Source organism: Dermacentor albipictus, chromosome 2 (genome assembly GCF_038994185.2).
Source record: "Dermacentor albipictus isolate Rhodes 1998 colony chromosome 2, USDA_Dalb.pri_finalv2, whole genome shotgun sequence".
Lineage (NCBI taxonomy): Eukaryota > Metazoa > Arthropoda > Arachnida > Ixodida > Ixodidae > Dermacentor > Dermacentor albipictus.
In genome coordinates, this window is record NC_091822.1 from 396,968 (window position 1) to 424,204 (window position 27,237).

At 43.4% G+C, this 27,237-nt stretch overlaps 2 protein-coding genes across 2 annotated transcripts; one reads left to right on the plus strand and one right to left on the minus strand.

The window, feature by feature from the left end:
• Positions 1 to 3,947: 3,947 nt before the first annotated feature.
• On the plus strand, positions 3,948 to 5,765 carry LOC139055300 (zinc finger BED domain-containing protein 4-like). Its single transcript, XM_070532746.1, has one exon. The coding sequence runs from the start codon at positions 3,948 to 3,950 to the stop codon at positions 5,763 to 5,765; it is 1,818 nt and encodes a 605-aa protein (XP_070388847.1).
• A 2,874-nt stretch (positions 5,766 to 8,639) lies between these two features.
• LOC139055301 (uncharacterized) lies at positions 8,640 to 17,024 on the minus strand. Its single transcript, XM_070532747.1, has 4 exons — positions 16,970 to 17,024; positions 13,058 to 13,336; positions 10,335 to 10,525; positions 8,640 to 9,036 (listed from the first exon to the last, which is right to left on the minus strand). Exons 1-4 carry the CDS (start codon positions 17,022 to 17,024, stop codon positions 8,953 to 8,955), a joined length of 609 nt encoding a protein of 202 aa, XP_070388848.1. The 3' UTR covers positions 8,640 to 8,952.
• Positions 17,025 to 27,237: the final 10,213 nt, after the last annotated feature.

Here is a 27,237-nt window from a genome sequence, read left to right on the forward strand (position 1 = left end):
TGTGCCGGTCTCTTGCAAATAAAGTAAAGCAACTGATCCATGTTAGTCGTTTCACTCTTGGATGGCAGTGTCGAGCTGCTTTTCAAAATGTGTCAACAACTCTTGCTGTAAGTACACACGACTACGGCTAGTTCTCAAGAAGACTGCTGTGAAAAGACAACATAGGACAACAAAGAATCCACAGTAAACGTGCAAAAAGCACATGGCAGGCTAGCAAGAAAAAGTTAATATTTCATCAATCTTTGTTATTGTCTTCTGGAAAATTCAAATGTATCAGTCAGCACAGAATCACTATGAAAGCAAGACAGTTCTCATTACTATTAAACTGGAATCAATAGCCAACCAAGCAAAATGTAGCAAAAGCAAACTCCTATATATGGCCTGCAGCTGCATATGCATGACACTGCAATGCCACTCAGAACCTTGATGAGACCCCAAAATATTATGTAACTCATGTAGAAGTTTAATTCACCCCCGCACAAGTCTCTTATATGATGTCAAAAGATTGATAAGTTCAACCTATTTCCCTGTTCTAAACTTACGACTTAACATTCTAAGCAAGTAAGCTACACATAACAAATAAGAAAGGCTGCACTTATGTGGAAAGGAGACCCATATAATGAAATGCAATAAAAACAACATTCCAACTTAGATTACATTATCTATGCATTATACTATGCTTGTTAAAAACAACTGGTTGGCAATTGATAATCCAATCTAACAGTAAAAACAGCTGTCTTACCTTATGGTACTCTTGTTGGCACTTTTTCCCACACAATTTGTGCATGTTAGCCTGAGATGAAAATTGATCTGAAAAACACCACATTAAAAAGTTGTGCATCAATTTTATTCTGTCATACAACATGCAACAGTGTATAAAAACTTCATAACTGACAAAATTACAAAAATAAATACAGCAACACTTATACTGATCATTTATTTATGTTGAGAAACATACTTTTGCAAGACTAAGTATAATAGCTGACACAGACAATTTCACAGTTAGAAAAAACCGCTAATACAAAACTTTCCATAATGCAAACACGTTGACAAAATAAGTAGCACAGGTAGCTGTATTTTGTTACGGCAAAGATAGCACATGAATTATGAGGACAAGGAAGGAAGCAGAACACATAAATACCCAGCTACATGCACGCAGCTGTAACAATACACATAGTGCACAAAGATCCAGAAGAAACAAAGAGGAAGATGTGAGGAAGGCTTCTTTTACTCATCACAAGTCATCCTGTAAGAGCACATTATGCACTGGCTGTAATCTATCCTCAGCCCATACATGAATAAGTTACATTAGGTGCCACATTTACAAATCACTCATACAATGTTCTTGTGATTTCCCTTATTCCAATCTTTAACTAAGCAAGCATGACTGAGTTACGTAAAGCCTTCCTACGGCTTGGCACATATACAGAAGGAAGTGTTTCTATAAACACTGGAGGTCACGGACGGATGACTGACACATACCTCTTTTAATTCTTTTGTCTTTGTCATTATGATTATCTATCACAGTAGTCTTTTGTAGAGTGAAACACTTCCAGAAAGTACTGTGTGCAACCAAGTGTGAATACCTGTTCTCGATTTCTACCTTTCTCTGGTGTCCCGCTAAGGTAACAATGGCGCAAAGGATTGTCTTCCCAATGTATGCGTTCCCATACAACAGGAGCAGATGATAAGCCACATTAATGGTGCGTGAAATAAAACATCTGTGCTTAACTTTCCACTGCCGCTCCAATCTGGAGTGATTTTTTTTTGCTTTCTGCACACTAGCACAGGTGCTACGTAGTCCCCTTGGTGCCCAAAGCAACTCTCACACCCCAGCAGGATGTCCATTTTCTTTAAATTTTAAGCAAAACTCTGGTTATGGGGGACAATTGCGAACTTATATTTTTGCTTTGTATCCTAATTATGTTGTTGACCTTTAACTTTAGCCACTTCACTACTTTTCTGCAGGTGCAGACAGGCCATTGCACCAATGCTAGGTTTTTAAAACACCAGAGCAGGGTAGAAAGCAAGGACAGATATTTATAATTTGGGTGCCCACTCTGCATTGCATGGATATGTTTCAATGAACGATAAAACTACTTGGTAGATAAACATATGAAAGATAAGAGAATTAAGCTCGAAGCCTACCATATCAGTAACTGGGAATTTCATGTGTAAATGAAATTTTGCGATTCCCAGTTATGAAGAAACAGTTTTGACAATATGTGCCAAGGTCACCAACTCACTCATGCTCACAAAGGAAACAAAATAAAAACAAGCAAGATTGAAAGAAGTTCGAACTTGCAACCTAAAGTGAGACACCTCGCATGACTGATTTATGTATTTACTGAGCATAAATTACATCTGGCACATAATCTGCTTGCACAAGATGACAAACAATGAGTTCTGTAAGCCTTGTGGGACAATTCTGTGTGAAAGAGAAATCTATTTGATCATTACCTTTTGGGTATGTGTATCTCAGAACTGGTGCTAGTCTGAGTTCTTACAAAGTAGACGTCATTGAGTACTGTAATTCTAATGCCTGCCGCTGCTATAAATTTCTGTCAGTCGCACTGTCATGAAGCAGTTATTATGTTCAATCATTAGCGGCAGTCACTGCTGAAACACTCAGTACAATACACGAACTAAATATATGCAGTCGGAATATAACTGTCGAACAAAGTTATAATCAAGTCTACATTTCACAGAACTGTCTTTTTTTCTGTTAGTGTGCCAATACCAATTCCACATTCACAAACATTTTTGTATTGCTCTCCTGACAAATGCAGGAAAATGCAGTCTCTAACAGAAGCCCTTGAGAAGACAGCCCAGAGTCGCTTTGACAAGAGGACTTCCCTTAAACTTTTGTCGCTATGTTGTAGGTCACTATAGCAAGGGGAACATTTTGCTGATTGAATATTACTCGAAATATTTTTATTATTTGTACTAGAGGTTTCAAAAGAGAGCCAATTGTAGAGTTCTTCATGCAGATTTCATATATTCCATTAGTTTTTGTTTAGCTGCTTCTTGAATTATGTCCTACACAACAGCAAAATACATAGTCATATTTGCGGGCACTTTCTTGTGTATTAAATTTTCACAAAAAGCAGTGTGCTGCAGCTAACTCAGCTCTTTGTACACTGCAAAGTGTTAATATCTATTCAAACAGCATGTAAAGTTAATAGAAGTATGCAAGATTAGTAGGCAGGCAGACAGGCCTGCCTACTAATCTTGCATACTTCTCATGCTATTGTGAAAAAAAATTAGAATATTAGGGCTGTGCGAATATTCGAAACTTTCGAATACCGAAGCGAATAATGTCATATTCGATTCGACCTTCAATTTGAATAGGGCTATTCGAAAACATCGAATATTTTCGAAGTCTTTCGAAGTTTAATAATACCGGTACGCGTACATTTTTTGCAAGTTTGTCTTTCTATATCTACCCTGGGTAGAGCATTTTCATGCCACTTTGCTGACGGAGCCACGACCGCTTGAAAGAAACAAGCGTGACCGAGCTTTGAACCTAGCATTCAAATTCACGAACGTAAACAATATTGATAACGATAGCGATGGCTCTTCGGAAGTTTTAAAAAAAGCGTTTACTATTGCATATTTTGGAACTAAATGTAACGTAACTGTAACGTCATCATAATATCCGTAGGTATTTATCTACCTAAAAGTACATATTATACCTTGTGATTGTAAGATATAATATAAATCGCCTTAACACCGACAAAAAAAAAGTTAGTCTTAGCGGTAGCAAGTATTTGGTGAAGCAACCATGTGCTTTCTATAGCTTCTTTTTTTAGGCTTGCGTTCTTTATTCTATGCTTGCGCGTGCCAACGTGGTCGCCGGATGTGTACGTCGCTTCGAGTTATCAAGTTCAGTCACGCGTTAGTTGTTCATTTTGCTCGATTGCGCGCGCAGCCGAAGTAGCCAAACCATGAACGAATCGGCGCAGCGGGTGTTCCGGAGTGCCATCTGGGAGTTCTTCGATCGCGGAGCCAGTGACGCGACGTGCCGCACGTGCAAGATGCGCCTTAAGACGCCCACGGGCACTACAACCACCCTCGTCAATCACCTAAAGCGTCACCCTGACCCATTCAAGCAGTTCGAGAAGCTCCGCGCTGCCGAAAGCTCAAAAAAGCTTGCAGGCCCGAAAAAGACGACGGGCACCAACAAGGCGGACGCAAGTGCTGCTAGCTGTAGCTACTTCAAGCCGACGTTGAAAGGCGACAGTCAGCGCGCAAAAACGTTAACGAAGGTTGCACAGTTCCTGGCCACTGGCTTGCACTCTTATTCGATCGTTGAGGAGCCAGGCTTTTTGTCTTTGATGCACACAGCAGTGCCCGAGTACAAGGTCCCATCGAGGACTACGTTTTCTCGGAGTGTCGTGCCAGAGCTTTACGCCAAAGAAAAAGAAAGGATCAAAAGTGAGCTGCGCCATCACTTCGCTGACGGGACCCCATGCTACTCGGTGACGACCGACGGGTGGACGTCTAGGCCCGGGGATAGTTACGTCTCATTTACATGCCATCTCGTTGATAAAGAGTTCCGGCTTCACAATTACCACCTGGCATGCCGGCACATGCCGGAAGGCCATACATCTGACAACCTGAAGCGCATCCTCCTTGACTTGGCAAAGGAGTGGGGACTGCCTCAAGATGTTCCAGTTTTCATTGTGACTGACAATGCCAGAAACTTCCTGGGCGCCGCATCGCGAACGGGATGGACAAGTATACAGTGCTTCGCGCATACGTTACAGCTGTGCATCCAGTGTGCAAAGAAGGACACTCAGAATTTTGAGCAGCTGTGTGTCAAGGCCCGAGCAATTGTAGGGCACTACAAGAGGAGTTCCCAAGCCAGAAGTCGCCTCAAAGAGGTTCAGGTTAGCATGGGCTTAGAGCCCCTTGAAGTAATTCAGGATGTTGCGACGAGATGGAATATTGAATATGAAATGATGTCACGCCTTTTAAAGCTCCGTGTACCAATTTCCTTGAATCTGTCGGAACAGGACACATTGGAAAACTTGACTTCAAGTGAATGGCATCTGATGGCATCCATCACATCAGTGCTAAAATGTGTTGATGATGCAACAAGAGAGTCTTGCTCCGAAAAGCACCCAACTCTCTCGCAAGTGGTGCCACTAGTGCATTGCATGCAACTTCTGCTCACTCAGCAACAGCAGCGTTGTGGGGAGGAGTCTGCATTTGCAGGAAACCTCCTTCACAGCATGAAGTCCAGGTTTGTCGATATAAAATTGCAGGTGACATATGCCTTGAGCACAGCACTGGACCCCCGATTTAAAGCCGTTTGTTACGACACCACAAGTGAGAAACGGTGGCTAAAAAATCTACTCTGCTCAGCTGTGGAGAAAAGCCTGCCTCAGGAGAGAGACAGCGAAGAGCCCAGTGCACCTGCACAGGCTGTCTCTAGTGATGTGTGGGATGTTTTTGGAGCTTTGGCCTCTACCACCACTTCAAGCACTGGTTCCCAGCGACTTATGGAAGAGGTGGAGGAGTACCTCCATGCACCTGTTCGGCCCCGCTTGGAAAATCCTTTCCTGTGGTGGAAAAATTTCGGCGAAGACAAGTACCCGTCACTGTCCAAGCTAGCTCGGCTATACCTGTCAGTGCCAGCAACCCAAGTGTCATGTGAGAGGTTGTTCTCGTCAACAGGAAATGTTGTCACCACTAGAAGAGAACACCTTCTCCCCGACCATGTTGAGCAGTTAGTGTTTATACATAGCAACATGCACTAGGATGAAAGGCTGGGTGAGCAGTGCACAGTGGTCTGAATAAATTGAAAAATGAAAGGTCTCATGCCTCATGTCTGTTTGTCATTGCCTCACATTTATAATGGTTCAGAAAATATAACTGATAAAACAGCCAGCAGAGATCATTGTCACTCCATCAATTTTTCTGTTGTGTACTAGGAGTCCCAAATATTCGCTTCGATTCGAAAATATTCGCTTCGCTTCGAATTCATTCGAATTCGATGACTATTCGCTTCGTATTCGCTTCGAAGTGAAAAAGCACTATTCGCACATGCCTATAGAATATACTTCAAAAACGTTTTCTCACAATAGCATGAGAATAACCTTATGCACTTATAATTGTCCTATACTAACGAAATTTGGCATACATACTCTTCAAGATATGCAGAATGCTGATATCTAATTGAAATCGCAATCTGTAAAATTATTTAATGTGGCCTAATATTTTTTGCATAGTTCCAGTAATTGTACAAGCCGTTTCGATAGGTTTCATCACTTTGCAGTATATAACTAGCTAAATAAGATACAGCATGAAGCTATTTCTGAAAATTTTATACACAGGGAAGTGCCCACAAGAATATTTTGCCACTGTGTAGGACCATAACTAAAGAACAGCAGCTACACAAAAATCAATGACAATTCAAATCTAATAAAACACTTTATGAATGACAGTATATTCAAATCTCTAGTACAAGTATATAAAAAAGTTGTTTTGAGGAGTATTTCCCCTTAATAAGTGGGTGTCAGTGTTTTCTCCCAAAGTGTTAGAAAATGCCTTTAGGCATACCATGGGGAGCTTTATAAATAGCACACGCACGCATCTGCCTAAAAAGGCCCACGCCCTGCTTGCATTCATTCGTCATTTTTGCATTCTGTTGTATGTCACCATTTGCATCCCTTAACATTGAGTGCGCAAAACGAAAAACAGCCTAATACCGTATTTATTCGCATAATGATGGCACTCGCGTAATGACCGCACCCCTAAATTCTGATGTCAAAATTCGATTTTTTTATTTCTCGTGTAAGATTGCATCCCAAACTTGCCGCAGCGATATGTCATGTGCCAAGTCCAGCTAATAATGATTGCGCTTACCATCTGTCAACTGCTATGCGAACAACTCTTCAAGACAAACCAAGCAGTCTGCACGCACCAAACATTCTTAAGCAGATGCCCCATTTCATTCCGTCAATCACTTTCCGCACTTATATGACAAAAAAAAAAGCTACAACCAAACTTGCCTTTATTATGTGTAGGCTTTGTAATGGTTGTGGTCAACAAAAACTACAAAAAAGGCACCTTTCGTTTCTTCTCGTCTGTACTTGTGGGCACGCAACAAATCGCGAGCGGCAATGATAGCAGCCACGTTTACACTGATACGTTAGAAGTGTACCCTACTCATTCGCCGATGTTTGTAACGCAGCTAAGATATTCACCCACCCTTAGCGGAAACGTGCCATATTAGGATAGTGGTGAAGACAAATGCTGCAGTTTCCGCAGCATGCCCGCCATGTGTTCCTATGTCACAGGCAGCTAAGCGCGCCCATCTGTTTCTGTCCCCTCAGAGTGGACATGGCTATGTTATTGCCGCAAACTTGCCGATATTATTCAATACTGATACGGAAGAAACTGTTTGAATGCACGTAATGTACTCACGAAAAGAAAAAAAAATCGTGTTCGGCGTGTACGGCTTGCTCTGCCAGCCACCATGTTTTTTTTTTTTTGTGTCCCGCAGTACATACAGAGGCAGCCACCTCTTTGTCGACCTGTTGTCATCCCGTAGCAAATGGCAGAGGATATATTTTTTTTCTTTTTGTGGCAAATTTACCCAGCGTAATGATCGCACCCCTGAATTTGAGTCAATTTGAAAATAAGTGCGATCATTATGCGAGTAAATAGAATAACACACTGAATTTTTAGCCTGTAAAGGGGTTGTATACAAATGGGGCAGCCAACTCTAGTGTGACAATAAACAAATATTTGTTCTCACAACAATGAAACCAGACATAAAATATATCCTACAAATTTGGAGATGAATGCCCAAAGAACCTTGCTGATTGTCACATTAATTTCCTAAACAAGATCTTTTGATGTTTATAATTCCTAGTTTAATTCACTTTCTCTAGTAAATGGGCTCTGACCTAGACTATTCAGTGTAGGAGACTAACCCAGACCTGGAAGCCAATATTTAAATCTGAAATAAAGTCATTCATCCCACGACCACGTCACTGCTATGTCATCAGAAGCGTGCATCCATGGACATATAGTCTGTAAAATAATTTTTACATAATCTGTACTGTTCCTCTTGCACTAATAAATTAGGAAATGCATTTGCTATTTAAAGCACTGCTGTAAACCTTTGTGTTTGAGAAATGCAATACTCAAAAGTGTAACACAACCAATGTGTACATGAAACCTACGATGCCTTTGACATTCGTCAGAGTGACAAATAGGCACTGAGAAATGCCAAGGGCATCATAGCTTTCTTGTTTCAAACCTTGTATGCGAGTATATTACTGGTATCTTTGCAGTGAAGGGAAGTCACATCATTATCAGACTTATGAGGGGAACTCATGTTTCTCTAGTTTAATATTTTCTTTTTTGTGCTCCTATATTCATTACTTTTCCAAAAATAATGGGTGTTTGAAATAAGTACTCTATATTGCTCTTAAATTTTTCCTGCACCAGAGCCCGCGTTGGGCTACATTTCTTGAACACTTTGCAGTGCTGTAGATTCTCAAAAGGAAGAAAAAAATGCCGTAAGTTTGCATTTTAGCCCTCTGTATAACAAGAAGTATGAACCTATCAATTACATAGACAAGTACAAAAGAACTATGAAAAACTGGGCATAAAGACAGACATACATTATAATAGCAGGAATCGATGGCGAGAATTCTAATAGAAAGGAACCATTAAAAACTAGGCACTAAAGACACATATTAATTATAATAACACAAGTATTTGCTAAGGATTTGAAGAGACAAAAAGAATGTCTCTTCAAATCACTCCACCCCAACATTCATCCATGGTTCGATGAGTGACCACAGCTGGTGATGCGGTTTGGATAGGGGGAAGCTGAGTGCAGCTGTGCAATAGATGGAACATGTTGAGGGTCACCAAAGGTTGCACGCTGGTTGCACAGCAGGTTGCCTCGATCTCCGGACTCACTCGACATCATGCGTTGAGCCTGGTTATACGTCGTTTGCAAGAGGCCTGGCCCAAGTGTGTGGCACGGCTTGGGTAAAATTTCGAGGCAACCTGAAAAACACAGATCCATATCTATAAGCAACAAAATATTCTCCATCATAGGGCAAACCTGAAGTTTACCATCTGCACATAGCAGATAATGAAAACAGACACAAGTCACCAGACTTGAGGTATACAGATGTGCAAAAGTGTAAATGAATGTGAAGAGCTGCTTATAGGACGGAATGTTTCATTCCGTCTTTTGTAGATCAATAATAGTATCTTAACATAAAGTCAAGTGTACTGGGCCCTCCATAAAAAAATTCAAACAATGGGGTTTTATGTGCCAAAACCACTTTCTGATTATGAGGCACGCCGTAGTGGAGGACACCGGAGAGTTCGGCCACCTGAGGTTCTTTAATGTGCACCTTAATCTAAGTACACAGGTGTTTTCCCTTTTCGCCCCCCTCGAAATGCGGCCGCCGTGGCCGGGGTTCAATCCTGCGACCTCGTGCTCAGCAGCCCAACACCATAGCCACTGAGCAACCACGGCGGGTATGGCCCTCCCTACTTCTGTAAGTAGGCTATTTCATGCGAGCTGTCCCGACCTGGCACACGACCACTTGAAATTTGTTTTCGAAAAACTGGAGGCCCTTCAATATAGGACAAATGTTAATTTCAAGAAATACTTGTGTAACGCACCAAACTATGCATCATAAAAGGCATAGCCAAAAAATTGGTTCCTTCATTAAGGGGGCCAAATTTTTCAGGACAATAAAGAGAGGCCTTACACCAAAAACTGAACTGCTTATTAGCCACTGCTCAGTTTATTATGGGTCATTAAAAATGAACAAAATGGCCTATTAACTTTATTTTCATAGAACTCGCTTACAGCAAAAGCTGCAAATTTATGTAATCCACATATTTAGGACTTGTGCTGCACGCAAAAACTGGTTTCAGGAAGATAAATTATGCAGCAGTGCACAGAGATGAGGATTAACTAGCAAAAAAAGTCAGTTTTGGTGTAAGTTTATCAGCATACTTACTATTGAGGCAGTCCTAGTAAATTTATGCCCAATAACATGTATGAAAGTACACTGTATTGTTTTTAAATTCCTAAAGCTTTATCAAAGCAGTTTTGTGTCAAGCAAGAAAAAAAATTGTACAAGTGGTCTCCTACTAGTTTCAAAATTTGCATCGCATTTCATCTAATCCACATAGCCTCTTGGTGGCTAAGGCAAAATGGGTGGACTTGAGCATTCCTGCACCGATAGCAGGGAGTCTAAACTGCTTCGAAGTTAATTCTTTTATTGCTGAGTGGCTACAAGCCACTTCACTCAAAAACTTGCCACTTAGTTACATGTATTTACCTCAATCCTTCTGTCGGCTTCCAGCCTGCTTGGCATCATCACGAAGGCTGCCAACTCCCTAGTGGACGTAGTCAGGACACAGTGGTGGCAGGACGCAGTGGCAGGAGCCGCCAAAGGCTTCGAACTCCCTAGTGAACGTAGTGAGGACACGGTGGTCGTAGGATGAAGGGGCGGGAGCCACCAGAGCGTACCTGCAGCAAATTTGCACAAACGCTCTTAGTCCTACCATGTCACAGTTTACAAGAAAAATTCAGCTGTCTGTGTAACATGGATACCAATACAAATAAATGTAAACAGTTAGGTCCTACAACACAACTAGAACATCGACAAAGAAGAAATGGTACTTATGTTTATGAAAATCCAAGCAATGAAAAAAAAATGTGCATCCGATTTGTGCGTGGAAGCTCAATGGTAACCTGAGCTCATACCATCAAGTGATTTGCTAGTCAACTGCAAGCCTCTTAAAATGTCATTGTATATTTTTTACATGCACTATGTTAAGCTGCATTAAAACAAGTTCAATATCTCTGAATATAAGTAAATCACGAAGCAATTCAATTATTGAATTCCAGTGGTCGTTAATGCAACAAAGTGCAAGCTCTGAATGAAGCTGGCCAAACTGGGTAGTGACAAATAACAATGTGGTTCTCTATATCTTGTTTTTCTGGCTTTCGCTGTAGCATTAAAATACACAAGAAATTTCACATTCCTGACATTTAACCCTGCAAATGTTTATTCCATAATGCATAATACTTCAGCAAGAGCACTAATGCTGTCTTTTAATCGTAAATAGTGATAGAACAAGAAATTTTACTGGGCCGTCCAGCAGGTCTCGGCGGCTCTTGAAAGACAACGGCCGAGCGAAACCGACGGAACGGTGCCCCTCAGGGCGACCGACCGCGGGAGTAACACGCGCTGGAGTTGAGTAGAGACCACCCACTGAGAAGACGTCTGGGCCCGCATCATGGCGCCATTTAGTCATGGTGTCGTTCTGCAGGCGACTACATGAAGTTGTCTCTCTCTCTCACTGGAGCCAATGTTTGGCAAGAAAACTTATCTCCTTCTCTTTGTCGAAACATTGGCTCCAGCGATGCTCCTTGTTCTACGGCTCTTATCATTTCAAGTCTCTGTCTTCCTGTGAACCTCTGTACTTTCAATGTTGTATCAATAAAATTGTAATAACGGAGAATTAGTAAATGTAGCTGACGAAGAACTTGGGCTTGTTGGTAGATAACAACAGAGTAACTGCGTAACATAGACATACGAACAAAGGAGGCTTTTGTGTGTCGTCTCCTCCAGCCATGTGTCTCCTTTGGACAATTACTCTATCTCGATGTAAAAGTATTACCCTTTGCACAATAATGCTAAAATGAAAAAGGCCAGGAAAGTGGACACAAAAATTAAAACAAATAGCATCATATGCTAATGAGATATGCAAAAGTGCCTGCTACGATCTGTCTCACCCATAACGTGCTGGGTAAGATGGCGTCTTCTTCTGGATGTTGCCATTTCTTGAATACATAAAATAAAGTGCATTTCAAAATTACAAAGATACACAGAACAACAGCAATAGCAGAGGAGATAATGCATTGTTTAGTAAAAGAAAGTAAACTAATCTCTGATACACCGCAGACGAAATTTCCTTTATTAAATTAATAGAAAAATACACCACACCTCATTTCATTCAATGATGTGAGCGTTTCTTGGTACAAGAAAAAAAGGTATTTCTGCATGAAAACAGTAAAATAATCATAGCATTCTACTTTTACAAAATACGCTACAGTGACTAAGCCAACTACGGCTGTATATACTTAAAATTGTTATATGCACCTTACAATAACCAAGACGGGATAAAGTTGGGTTCATATGCATCTCACCGGGAGATACAACTTTGCAATCAACTCATTTCTGCTTGCCAAATATCTGCACTAACATAAGACTACAAATAAAAAGGCCCTCTTTTTCATAAAACACCGGACTCAAAATAGAAAATCCAGTAGGAATAGCACAAATTCTCTACACAACACAGCCAGGTTTTGTGCGCCTAGTAGGATTTACTATATAAACGTTGCAGCAAATTCATGCTTTTAAATATTTACAACCGTGAGAATAAAGATGACAAAAAATAATAGCATTATACATCGGCTTATACTGTAAGCCAATGTGTTTCCGACATGACGCCAAATGCACATTTAATTTGTTCTGTTTCAGCGCTTTTAAAGGGTTGTGTCTGTTCGCTCGTGCATGCAGCCGCCTTACTGCTACGAAAATATCTGTGCTGCCACATCGCCTGACACTTCCATACAGCGTGGTAGCGTTTTTATTATTCGCGGTAATATACCTAAAGCGCTAGTAAATCTTCAGAATAGATAACTGTTTTTTCTACAACCTGTCTTCGCCAGCGAAAGTCACACTGGTGCTAGTATTGTTTCTACATTTCAAGTTACGCAGTACTTGGTATTCTACGGATTTTTCGATGCGACAGGCCACTCGTCATTGGAGTCGTTAAGAACGGTGTTCATCTATGGCAGTACAGCTTTGCTATAATTTCAGATGCTCTCCTGAGGCTTCCGTCTGCCAGTAGTATTTTCGCATACATACGCCCACGCATGCCTAAGAAACGTCTGTGAACTGCCAAGAGAAACGTGGCGCAAAATGTAGCCGTGCCGGAAGGGCCGATTACGCGCCGTTTGTAAACTCTGAACAAAAGCTGATATGCTTACCTGAGAGGCTAAGAGAAATATGGCACAGGTCACTCTCCGCTGGTAGTCTTTCGTATGCATCTGGTCGTCTCTGCGTTGCGATCTCCCATATCACAAGGAAGATGCAGTGCAAAACGCAACACTTGCGGCGCTTAGGACGGTCCGGCGAGCTGCACTTGATGTCGGCAAAGACGAAATCGGCGACACGCCGCTGCTGGCGGCAGTCGTCCTCGTCGCAATCACACAGCACGGACAGAAGTTCCCACCGTAACTTGCCGCAACGCCTGGTTGCAGCCACCCCTAACACAGCGCTTTCAGAACCACTCCATAGAATAAAGAACCACCACTCGACGACAACGTACGCGCGAGATGCAACACAACTGAAAAATGGCGTCATGCTATTGACGGCTTCGGCTTTGGATCATTTGAATCCGCACAACTAGTTTCGGTTTTCTTTCCTTGCGTTGAAACAAAAACTGTTTTGCTCACTGATAATTTTACGTCACGTAAGCAATGTTCACGAATGAAACAGCTGTGAATTCAACACGCGTCCTGAAATACCCGCTACTTTCACTTCGCAGAAGCAAAATTTGCTCGTCCCAGTGCGGTTACGTTTGAAATATCTATCGTTGGGCTGTCGGAGCATGGTCGAAGTGGGAAGACGCGGCGTAATTGTTCTTAATTTGCTTAGCTATAACGGTGCGGCTGCCTTGATCCCTGTCGAGTTCAGTTTGCTCTGATGTAAGGCATAACTACAAAGCCGCCGACGTTACTGAATAATCTAGTGCACCTGAAGCTGCCAGAACTCCGGTATTTCCTCCACAAATTCTTGCGACTGCGTTCCGCTGTCACCAAATGCGAGCGTAGTGTTTGACGGAGATTTAGCAACACATTTTCCCGAAATATCGTTCACCGCTGTATCACGACGTGTGGAGCAGCAGCGTTGTTGGTCCTCAGTAAAATTTTCTGTTTATTGCGAATTTTGCGATAGCAGTTATATGGGCACAACCGTCCGAGCTTACGTATAAAGTCAAGTGCGATAAGATCCCATCCCGCGCCGTTGACTGTGCGCGTTAAAGGAAGTGTTCGAGGCTGAGCCGGGCTGGATGGGCGCCCCAAGTCAAGTATCTAAGGAGGCCACGTGATAAAACGCGCGCAAGCCGGGAGAGGGAGGCGCTAGTTTAGCGCGCTTCTCCTCCTCTAGCCGTTGCTCTAGCCCGGCCCGGAGTGGGGGGGGGGGGGGGGGGGGTAAGAGCATAGGTAAGAGTGTGCTCAGATAGCGCAAATTTTCGGAGGCGCTTTGAAGGAAGAGGCAGCAGAAGCGTTCGGTCCGCTCTGCTCGCGCCCTTCATCACGCCAACGCTGTGACAACCAGTGTTCGCCGTCATTGAGCGAGATCTGTTGAAGTTTGCACGTGCGCGCGTGACCCAGTGCTTGCTAATTTAGGGAGTAAGTGAATGTTTACTGCAGTTTATTCAGCCGATGAAACTACGAACCTTGGTTCGTGCAATAGTTCGTGCAGTGGTTCATGCAGCATTGGGGTGAAACTGCTGTATTATTGTTTTTATATTTCTAGGTGGTTCCAAAGCAGTGTTGCGTACACTAATATTTGCTTCTGGTCGCGGAACGCAACGCACTGCGGTAGCCCAGTGGCTTTGGTGTTGCGCTGCTGAGCTCGAGGTGACGGGTCCAACCACAACCGCGGCAGTCACATTCCAACGGGGTCAGAAGGCGAAAATGCGCGTATACCGTGGATTCCGTACACGTTAAATAACCCGAGCTGCTGAAAATAAATCTGCAGCTTTCCATTACCGTGCGCCTCATAACAAGATCTTGATTTTTGAACTTAAATCTTCAAAATTTAATTTTAAGTCGTGGAATTACACTTACAATCGACACTGTTGAGGGCGCCTACTGAACTTGTTATCTCGTTGCTGTGCTCTCTTTAGTAGCCAATACTTTTTTTTTAGATTTACTTATGGTCAGAATCTAGTTTGTCAAATCCAGGTCTTCCTTAGCATAGGAAACCAGCTATCGCTTAAGCGTGCGAGGTATCAACAAACATGGTCAAGGAAAATCAATATATAGACTTCGAAGTAATTGCAGAACATGACAAGGATGAAAGAATGATACACCGCATTACAACCAGGACAGAAACCCGAGGGCCTGCCTAAAACAGAAGAGTTTATCTGGTATTTCTTCTCCTGCATTAAAATCTTTCTCTCGCCTGACTCATCTCAAATATCAGAGAATGGCGATTTTCCACGACGACTCTTCGCGTGCTATTGAGAGTCAAACGACCCATGCGCAAATGTTGACTCTTGTTTTCTGACTCTACTCGCGTAAAAGTGGGTCTTCGGAAGAAAAAAGAGAGTCAAGTTGCCGTGACTCACTTTTTACTCTCTTTTTTCTTAGAGTGTAGGATTCTTGATAAGCCTGGCCAGATTAATGTTATATTCCTGTAGTGCAGACAGAAAAGCATTTGAGCTTGTTTGACACTCTAAACTAATTGAGAAGCTCCAAATTGCAAATCTTCTGCCATACTTAATTGGCTGAATCTCTGCATACTTAACTAAGCACAAACAATTCGTCAGCATAAGCGATTGCCCTTCCCATGAAGTGCCAGTTACTTCCAGTGTTCCTCAAAGCAGCATGCTTGGCCTCTTGTCATTTTTAATATGTAATAATGATATAGAAGTAGTCAGTCACCCCTTTTAAATAAAGTTGTTTGCTGATGATCGTTTTTTATTTAATGAAATACATTTCTGTGAGCCCAAATTTCTGTTATTTCAATCTCAAAATTGGCCTTCGTCGGATAATTCGAACCTCACTGGTCAGATTCGCCCAAATACAGCCGTGTTATGCGCTGAAGCATATGCAACTTACTGTGGTGAAGCATACCGAGAATGGAAAAGGGCCACTGTCACAGGACATCGCACGTGTTCCTTGATTATACAGTCATGCAGTTTCCTGTCACAGTAGGAGAACCTAGCCACCTAATAAGCATAGTGGCAGCCATTCAGAGCTGTTTCTTACGTTTCAGTAGTGATTTGAGTCCTTTTTTTCAGCTTCCATGCATGTCTTGTATATGAGACCGTTAATGAGGCCTAGTACGTCTTCTTTAAGTAAATGTGCCGTGCACAGAGAAGTGGAAAACAATTGTGTTTTGGGAAAGCTAGCAAAAAGGAAGGCAGTAAGTTGAAAAAACTGCGTTAAGCTGAGGAGATGTCAAAAGCCAACAATAGAGTATGAATATATCAAACTCTGAAGGCCTACCCATACACCTATTAGGCGTCTTGGTGCTCATACTGTGACTGGAGACTGCACATGTGCATGTATGTAAATTAGGGAACACGTGCTGTCTTGCAACAATGGCACCTTTCCCTGCTTGGTATGGTTCTATGCATAACGTGGCTGTATTGCAGTGAAGCTAACAATAAGAAAAATAGTAAACTGGGCGAGTTCGTAGCTGTTGATGGTTGCAGGTGTAGCGCTAAACTGAAACGCGGCCAAAGTTAATTTTAAAGGCAAATACTGCAAAGTGAAGCAATGGCATGTTTCAATGTTTTTTATGCCTTTTGTTTAATTCGACCAGTCTCAATGGTCCCCTCAGGATCGAATTGATGGGCATGCCTCATAATCAGAACTGGTTTTGGCAAGTAAAACCCCAGAAAGATTATCAAATTAATGGAAGTCGACTGTATATATGGCTCAGTAGAGCCACACTGTCTAAAACTGGTACAACAAGAAAACACCAAGAAACGTAAATGACCCATTGCAAATGCAGTCAACTTTCATGGCATGCGCAAATAATCTAACTTCCTCACGGACAATGATAGTGATAGTTTGCCGATACATTGGTCAGCGGCCGATAGGATTTGCCCAGTTTCTACAATTAATCTTACACACTTGCGCTCATAATTTCCTACTCACCGGAAGTGAGCCTCCAGCCTGTGGGAGATGCAGAGAGAGGCTGACCGTCCTCCATGTCCTCGTGGAGTGTCGGAAAGCCGAATCTGACAGAAAGAAACATTTTCCGTTAGCATACCGGCAGCATATTCCCCTTCATCCTATAATGTTACTCGGCCCAGAACCGCTCTTCGACACTAACGCAGTCCTAAGTTATCTGAAAGATGTTGTGTTGCATGTTGTTAGCCCCACATGTTCGTAGCGTCTCCTCTTTTCAGAGGATGGCGCTGTGATAGTTCTTTCATGTAGCACGTGCCTCTAGGCCCTTGTGTTTCAAGGGCTCTGGCTAGGCAACAGTGCTCCAGGCATTTTTACCATCTCATATATTTTCTATTCTGCATCATTCTTTTACGATGGATTTTAATGTTCATAGTATTCGTCATCTGTCATCGCCATAATTTTATAGCAAGTAAATTTTGCGCACTCTACAGCGACTATTTTTAGGCCACGGTACAGCCAAGTCACATCTTCCACAATACATCGTCAACATCACCACTTGTCATGGCGCACTTTGGCCAAGCCTGGCCCTTGCGCCACAAAACACCACATATCATCATCATCACACACTTGCGCTTATCCCTGTATATAATAGCGGTGTCATTTAGAAGAGGGCGACATGGACATGTATTGCAATGCAAAGCAAGAAAATCGTCACCTGATACACTATATTTCTGTGCTCTCTTAAGTGCTCATTATTGCATCTTCCGGTTTGGCCTATGTAGCATCTACCGCATGACAGTGGAATATGATAGACCACTCCTACAGCGCATCCGAAGAACTCATCTTTGCAATGCTACCACAAACCGGCTTATTTGTCCTTATTGGGTTAGTGGTTTTACACAAGGTGCTTAGCTTATTTGGAGCTGAAAAAAATTACCGACGATTACGTTACTTCCTAATGCGAAATTTGAGCGCAGCAAATAAGCTGTTTCACCTTTTCGATAGATTGAGGCAAAGAAATCGAGCAACACATGTATGCGCTATCACAGAATTTTTTTTTATTTTTCACACGTATTCCTTTAACAAAGACTCCACTAACAGTTCTTGACAGTCATGAAGGAAGCTTTGTGGTCGGAGAAATAGACTGATATATGTTTGACTTGGTACACCAATGCTTGATTCTCAAAGACGAGATCTATACAAGTGCCTCGCGAGGTTGTCACAGCCGTGGGACGCGTTACGAGCGAGAGGAACGGGATGTTCTCCGGCATAAGTGTTAGGAAATTGCTGTTTGTCTTTATGTCAACATTAAAGTCCCCCACTACTAACATCGGTGTGGATCGATGGACGGTTAATGCGAGTTGCAGGAAGTGCACGACGTCTTTCGTGAGTGCGGTAGCGGACTCACGAAAGCGGTATCAGTCAGTCGCTGCTAGCGCTGGGGGGATGAAAGGGGGGCGGAGCTGGTTATGAGGCCGACGATAACGCCGACGACGACGCGAAACCCAGGAACGGACGCCAAAGAGCCATTTGTGTAGCCAGCCCTCCTCCACAGTCTCTCCTCCTCCCTTCCATCATCCTCCCTCGCCCGGAGAGCCGACAGCGCGCATGCGCGGCGGCGGAGCAGATTCGTCGGCGAGCTACGACGCGAAACCCAGGAACGGACGCCAAAGAGCCATTCGTGTAGCCAGCCCTCCTCCACAGTCTCTCCTCCTCCCTTCCATCATCCTCCCTCGCCCGGAGAGCCGACAGCGCGCATGCGCGGCGGCGGAGCAGCAGATTCGTCGGCGAGCTGGTTACGAGGCCGACGACAACGCCGACAACGCCGACGACGACGACGACGACGACGCGAAACCCAGGAACGGACGCCAAAGAGCTGCGCTCTAAAAACACCCGTACATTACCTTGGCTTCCCATCTTTTTCAGGCAGTGTGATATCTGGTGTATATACGGAATCACAGCGATTTTCACCTGGTCACGGCTGCTAGCTCTTGCATTTGCACGGAGGCATCGTTTCGAAAGTTCCTGTCTGAGCAGCCTTTCTGCCACCGACACCAACACGTGGTTAGGGTAACCAACCTGCTTAAGACTTGCAGCCGATTGCTGGAAAGTGGTTCTCATTAGGACGTTTTTGAAACACGTGTTACTTACGAAGGGTGTAAGATTGGGCTTGTTGATAAATTATGCTTCAAAGTCAGGTTAACAGCGCAAAGCCACCAGAAGGGATAGAAGGAGAATGGAGCGCTGAACTTCCAACTGTTCCTTTTCTTTTCAGAAAGCATCGCCATTTATACAGTCACACAATAGCCCACCAACCATGCTTAGAACATCACGACAAAGCCACGCAAAATTGAATGTGGTGATAGCCTGAGCTATCTGATCTCCTTGTCAGTGACAGCGATAGAGGGGTGCTGATGCAACCATCCTTTAAACGTAGAATTTCTCCCGCTTTGATTATCTCACATGTAACATGGTCTCCGTGTTTTGCAACAATAAAACATTTTTTGAATTTCGGCCTACATCCACATGCGCAGCAGTGGGCAGAAAGCCATCCCTATTAGTTAGTTATGCCCCTCTTCACCAAATTCAAGTGGGCTGAATGAAATTGGAGAAGGGGTTTCTTAGCTCATGGACTGTAAGCCCAGCAAGTCCTACTATCAGTAAAGATCAACTGAAAGTCAAGAAACTGAAACGTATTGCACTTCAAAAGTCACTTCAAGAGGTCTCAAACACTCGCAAATAATCTTAGACATCGGGACATTTTTCTACAAAACTATTACTTGGGAAATCCAGAAACACTAAAAAATTGTTGACAAATCTAAAAGCTCGCTGAAAAACTGTTAGTCCCGTGAGGTGGTCATATATGTGCCTATCTAATTGTGCTAAATACAGGTTGCTAAAGACGGGAGCCAGACACAACCCTATGCAAATGCCTTTCTTCTGCAGATGCAGCCTATTGTTCCAATGTGCAATGGTTGGCGACATGTAAAAACACCATAATTCTAAATACCCTTCTACTGAAACAACCTGCTTCCTGTGAAAACCTTACGGCGCCATATTTGTCAATACAATCCTCGACACATTGAAGAAGGTCATTGAGCAGGATAGAATAATATAATTCTTTGACCTTAGCTTAGAAGGCCTTGAAGCCCTTTTTGCCGCGAAGAAATCAACGATTCGTCAGAACCTTTTACAAGAAACTGGTCATCAATCTCTTTAACGTTCAGCTTTGAAACCAGGTACGGGGCAGCTTGCTTCTGCCAGGTACCCCTTTCGGAAGTTGTGACCCGGAAAAGAGCATCCTCCTTGTGCACTTACTAAAAACTACATCTTTGAACTTTTTTTTAGTTTATCGAGATTCAACTTTCTGTAAATTTCACTTGGTTTTTGTGCTACTTTCATAAGTGATACATCCTTGCGCTCACTGAACACTGCAGGAATTGCTTGACTGGCTTTTTCCAAGAAACATTTAAAGGAAAAAAGTGCAAAACCACCCTCTTTGTCAGCTGGTATGACACACAATGAATAGCTCTTCAGGTAAGACTACACATATTACAGGTAACTTAGAAGGTTGGGGCTTGCATCACAACAGGGCATCTAAACTTTCCGAGTTCATCCTCACACCATCTTCTTGCGGGGCTCTTCTGGACACTTTACTTATGACGGACACGGAAGTTCCGGTTTAGTGCAGCTGGTAGCTTGGGCAAATTTTGGACCGAGGCCAAGAACTTTGCACACACTGTTGGGTAGGATGAAACCTTCAGAAACGTAGACATCACTTGTTGCTTTCTGTCAATCCTTGTTCACATGAGCCCGTAGTAGTCTTATTTGAGGTTGTCAAAGAAACTTGGTGACCTGATCAGCTAAGTGCAGGTGCCTCCACAGAAGATTCCTTGCAACGCACGGCTCATACTGATAAAACATTTGCACGCTGAGGTAATCTCTGTGGAGACACGCCTGCTGAAGTTGTTTAGCACGTACAATCTTCAAAATTCTTTTTCCGTGACCGACATCCGAATGGTGCGAAACCAGTAAACAACGATTTTATATCCTGTGGAAGGTGCTTGTTACGAATACAGAACCTTAGGACACACGTGCTGCTGGCAGCCATGGCAATGAGGGCAACAGTATGCCCGGAATCCTGAGGAACATATTGAAAAAAGCCTGTTGTACTAGAAATGAAATCGACAAGGTTGGCAATATGGGCTTGTTGGTCGGTCATCATGGAATGGTATCTGGGTAGTGCAGCAAAACACGGACATAAAAGAAAGCTAGAACACCTGTGAGCACATATATATGCACAAGTGCATGGTTGAGTAAACTCACAGGTGTTTAATTTGTTTTCTTCTGTTGCTACTTTTTCTTGCATTTTGATTGCTACATATATTGTAATTCCCGCAAAAAGCATCAGCTAGTAGTCACCACTGTATTTTGCAATGCAATTTGTATTTTGTTATGCAATCTTATCTCAGCGCGCGCCTGAAGGCGAAATTGTTGCCTTAGGCAATCTATCGCCGAAGTGGAACGTTTCAGAAGACGTCCCCAAGAATGTGCACAAATATTTCACTGAAAAACATTTCAGGCGTTTGTTTTTACTAAAATTTTGCAGCAACACAGCATTTCTTTACTCCAAGTTATTTATGAATCACTAGATGTCATTATCTACGTCGTTCATAGGTACTTTAGGCAGTGAAAACGGCACACCCACCTGCGAGCTTCTTCGATACCGACGTGTCTGTTATAAGGCGATGATATATATATATTATTCTGGACAAATCGGGCGACGCCAACATGCTAAGCATATAATGAACGATGAGTACCAACAAATGGGATCTTGTTTTGAAATCGAACTAGAACTGAAGGAAACGAAAACGCAGGTTAAGATTGCGGTAGATTACGGTAGAGTTTACGGTTACGATAGTACCCATGTAGTGGTTTCAATACCACTTTTCATCAGCCCTATAAGAAAGTGGCGGTCAGATGCAGCTGTATACCGATAAAGTATGTAGTTAAATTACAGATATTGCCCTTGCAACGAAGGTCGGCGCAAGCTGGCCGAGAGGGTTTGCTTACCTCCAGAGATGGTGCGTATACAAAGACACACGTATCGATGCAGGACTTTCTAGAGGCTCCACAAATACGCACAGCATCTATTTAATGACATTGCATTATGCATAACGGCACACGAAAGCTTCGAGACTCAGCTGCGTTAGTTATGCCAACTTCGAAAAGTAAACAGGAAGCTGCCATGGCACTTTTTGCAGGAAGCAGGTGGCGCTTCATGCATCAGAAACTGAAACAGAAACTAGCAAAACTATTTTTTTTTGTCAGCGTTAATCTTGTTTTCGGCGCTCGGAAATTATTCCATTAGTTTGTTGCAGGACGTCCGTGTCATTGAAGGATTCAGTCCCAGTTTAAATGGTTTAAATTCTTCAAACAGTTTGTATTTTTTGCACCGCGAGTACACAGAAGCGTTTCATAACGATCTTTATTGATATGTGGCCATTGTTTATTGCGTTTTGAAGAGCACTCGCTTCGTCTTTCCAACAAGACACATAGGTTCGGCGCTCCGATTTGCATTTAAAGTGAGCGTTTGATAGCCTTACTTTATCCATTTACGCGCTATATATGCGTTGTGACGCCTTTCACTAGTTTGCGACGACACAGAGTATAACAGCGGAGTCCCGCTGTTTACCTTTAACATCATAAACGAAGCAAAACCTCGGTAGTGCATCGTAAATTTTTTCTAAACATAATGCAGGCACCACTCGCACCGTTAAAGCATGACTCTTAAGAAGCATTTGCAGCAGCTCATTTGTCACTACGTTGGAGCGAGAATATTGCTCATCTGCCGCTTTACCTTTCTTTACTGCTCCATATTTTTGTGTATCCGGCTATTTTAATTTTATGCAAACCACCCCTTCCGTGTGAAAAAGAAAAGAATTTAAGGAAAGGAAGATGCAACAGTTGCAAGGAAGGTGCAACAGTTGTGTGAAATAAATAATGCTTTACCAACATCTGTAGTGACCTGGTGATCGTGCGTCTTGGGCGAATTAATTTTGTGTAAAAATGTGTTCCGGCTACTTAAAAGGTAAGCGTGACGTTGTGGCATCAACTGCTATCTCTCTTGTTGAATGAATTTTTGACAATACGTCATTGTCATGGTACCGAGGCAAAACACAACTAAAGGTCACCTTGCAACTAAAACGTTGCCTTTCAACATACGACAGGAACACATAAACAAAACATTAGTGTATGCTTCAGTATACCTTATTTTTACAGCTATTTTGAGCTATAAAGCTTAGGTAGTTGTGAAAATGACAGGCAACTGTGATGGATATAGAAGAGCATAGTATGCTTGCATGACCAAGAAATTTTTTAAGGATGAAATTTCAGTACTTGAAAACAGTGCATAAAAGTAGAGCACTGCATGGACACTTTTCCCTGGCCTGACCCGAGCCAGTGCCATGCACTGGTCCACCCTTGTCTAGCTCAGCTAGGTTTGTCCAGTTAGCCCTCGAGCCTCAGTGTAGCATGATCCACCTCTCTGTTGTTATGAAGATGCCAACAGCATATGTATTTGCTAGATACATATCTTGATAAGCAGTTTTCCACTTGCGTTGCTGCCGACAAGTGGCAAAAAAAATTAAATTTTTGGCTGCAGTGAATAATTTGCCGCCTTGCATTACTTTAGCTGTGGTCATAGTAATGCAAGCACAAAAAAAATTTAGAAAATTTCTGAGAGCAATGCAATTAACTGGAACTGGACTGGACATTAACTGGACATGGAAGGATATAAATTATGGATATACATTCACCAATTATGTTGCAGGTTAAGGTGTAGTCCAACCGACTAATGGTTTCCATTTAATTTCTTTATTCATTGTTCAAGCAAGTTGAATGAAGTTCTGTAATTCATTGCATAATTACATCTCCATGAATGAATTCTTGATTGAAAGTTTTGTTCAATAAATACTTGAAGGGGGGATGCTGCGAAATTTCTCATTAGTGAGAAATTTCGCATACACCATATTAACATACACCTGCGCTTATTCCTGCACCTTTGGACCTACTGTTCCCTATGCCACCAGCCTGGAACTGACTGCCGCTGATGCTCCACCTCCGAACCTTCGCTACAGCCACTCGCCCTCACCTCAACGCCATCAGTCTCGTTCGCCCCAGGCCCGTCGCTTCTCCCCGCTGCCTATAGACTCCTGGATGCAGCCAAAAAACTAGGCACTACAGCTTCTGGAGGTGAAGCTGTGTTGTCGACCCTGCCCTCAAATTCTCTGCTCATGTTACCTACGAACCAAAACTTTCTTGGCATTGACAGGTATACTGTGTGACGTTCGACCAGCGGGGGCGGGCGATCTTTGAGGAAGGGACCGACGGAAAGGCGCCACCAGGTCTGCTGTGACGACTCGCTTTGAAAGGACGACCAGACATCAGTCCCCAGCCCATCGGCGCCACCATGGCTGTGGCGGCGACTAGTTTTGTAAGGATGACAATGCGCCGCGTCCCCAACGGAAGGGCGCCGAGATGGTTAGACACAGTGGGCGGAGCAAGTATTGTTAGCGTGTACACTGTCAAGGTCTGCTTGGAGCAGGGGAGCTCCTGGAAGATACTTTGCGGTGCCGTCTCATGCAGCTTAGAACCCGTCTCACGCGTCAATCAACGGACAGATGCGGCGGCCACTGACTGCAGGATCAACTCTGGGATAAAGAGGCGCCTGCTCGGGTCAAGCACAGTGTCTGCGAAAACCCTCTCACCTCGGTGTGGTCAGTGCAACCTGCGCAGAAATGAGTGCGTAAACCCTCCCCCTCAAAGGCGGGCTGGTTACAAAGAACTTTGGATGCTCCAAATTGGTCGGCGGTGAACTGCTGTGTTCCGTCACCTAGGGATTTCGGTAGGACAGTGTATTTAAGGAGCTGTTGGCGGCTCTTCAGGGTGCATTCCTTTTTCTGTCATGTTAGACTGATGAACTGTAACATTCTCATGCAGATACTGTAAATAAATCCCAGATTCCTCGTTCTTGATGAGAACAAGTCTCTCCCTTCAACAACGTCCTCAGCGTGGATAAGTTTGATGACCGCATGGGCCAGCTACCATCTATTTCATGCCCGACTCCAACCATTACACCTGCCACTGCACTCATCGATGCAGGAGCACATCTTTCTATTATAAGTGCTGCCTTCCGACGACGACTGAAAAAGCACTTCACCCCAGCGTCAGCACGCGTTGGTCGCGTTGCGGATGGCGGTACTGTGCCTATCATCCGCATATGTACGGCATGTGTCAGCATCGCCGGCCGCCACACTCCTGTCCCCTTCACCGTGATTGCTCATTGCCCCATGACCTAATTCTCGGACTCGATTTTCTCTCTGCGCATTCTGCTCTTATTGACTGCTCTGCGAGTACCCTTTGCCTTGAGGTGCCGATTCTCGTAGAACCTTCTAACGCACCCCAGTGCCGCTTACGCCCCACCTGCTTTATTCGCCTGCCATCGAAGTCAACAGCCTATACTGAACTGTCGTGTTGCCCACCTGTTCCTGATGGCGAGTACCTCGTCACTCCCCAGCCCAGCATTCCACTACAGTATGACATCACCGTGCCTCACAGCATTCTGACTGTTACTGCTAACCACACCCGCATGCCTATCTTTAACTTTGGATTGGGAAAGCAAATCCTACTGCAAGGTATTTGCCTTGTCAACGTTGATTGTCTCGGCGACCATCACGTAGCAGCTTTATCAACCGACGGTTCTTCTGAGCTTAGCAGGCCCCTCGCACCAGCCTCGGGCACCGATGCCAACACAAAGAAAATGGTTGCGGTAGTCCTGTTCTCTGCGCAGGCTGACAGCCTTTGCAAAGTATTATCGTCCTACCGAGATATTTTTTACTTCAAACGATTGCCCTTTAGGCCAGACGCTCGCGGTCCAGCATTGGATTTCTACTGGCGATGCTACGCCTATTCACCGATGACCATATGAAGTTTCTGCATCGGGACGCCGAGTGATTCTAAGTGAAGTGAACAAAATGCTAGATAAAAACATCATTAAGCTTTCTTCGAGTCCCTGGGCGTCACCTGTGGTTTTGGTTAAGAAGGGCGGCACGTGGCACTTCAGTGTGGACTACCGTCATCTGAACAAAATTACTAAGAAGGACGTCTACCCGCTCCCAAATATAGACGACGCCCTTCACTGCCTCCACAGTTCTAGCTATTTCTCTTCTATTGATCTTCGTTCTGGATACTGGCAGATTGCTGTTGGCGATATGGACAGAAAAAATATGCTCAATCAGCTTAGTAAGTTTAAAAAAGTAGGGTACGCTGTTCACTCCAGAGAGAAATGTTTTGCGTTCCTGGTCCATTGGCCTTGAGACGAAATTGTCCTCGCTGTACAGAACTATAACATGGTTGAACTTCAAAAGTTCCTCCCATGAGAATGCAAAGAAGCTCCACAGTCAAGAAGACCCACAGTCAAGATTCTATGGCACATATGTTTCTTTAACAAGGCCAACTTAAAGCAAGGTGTGTGTTTTTACACCGTAGATCAGCAGCACGTAAGCTCCACCTTAAATGTGATTGTTCACCTAAATCTGCCTGCAATTAGAAAGGTAGTGCAAACCTTAAAATTAAATTAAATTGTGGGGTTTTACGTGCCGAAACGACTTTCTGATTATGAGCCATGCCGTAGTGGAGGACTTTGGAAACTTGGGGTTCTTTAATGTGCACCTAAATCTAAGTACACAGGTGTTTTCGCATTTCGCCCCCATCGAAATGTGGCCGCCGTGGCCGGGATTCGATCCCACTACCTCGTGCTCAGCAGCTTAACACCATAGCCACTGAGCAACCATGGCGGGTAGTGCGAACCATCTGTGCTGTTAGAACCCAATTTCAAAGTGTTTGCCCAGCCCTGTGCACTGTAACTTGATGGTTCCAAATTGCTGGTTTTTAGGCCGTTGCCCAACTGGTTTGTTGAATTAGATGTTAAAACGAATGACGGCTACAATTGCCTGGACACTTATCAATGAGATTCCACTGTAATTTCACTGGTGTTCACAGCAACAACAGATTTGGTGAAGTAAGGGACAGGCAGATTGTTAAAGAGAACTGTGAAATCCATCAAACGGATATGTTGAGCTAACAATGTGGACTGATTGTATAAGGCGAGCAAGCTGCAGAGAATTGCTAAGCTTGATGTGCAGACCTCATTTCTCAGGCAAATATACTGTGCAATGTCTTGTTTTATTATTGATGACTGCTCTCTCTGCCAGTCTGTCTGAGTTGTCATT

Bases quoted from the DNA above. Each gene is read 5' to 3' on its own strand.
- LOC139055300 (XM_070532746.1), top strand. From the start codon at position 3,948: ATGAACGAATCGGCGCAGCGGGTGTTCCGGAGTGCCATCTGGGAGTTC.
- LOC139055301 (XM_070532747.1), bottom strand. From the start codon at position 17,024: ATGGAGGACGGTCAGCCTCTCTCTGCATCTCCCACAGGCTGGAGGCTC. The intron at 10,526-13,057 runs GTAAGCATATCA...AATTTGCTGCAG, and splicing joins TATTTCTCTTAGCCTCTCAG to GTACGCTCTGGTGGCTCCCG. The intron at 9,037-10,334 runs GTAAATACATGT...TGTGTTTTTCAG, and splicing joins AAGCCGACAGAAGGATTGAG to GTTGCCTCGAAATTTTACCC.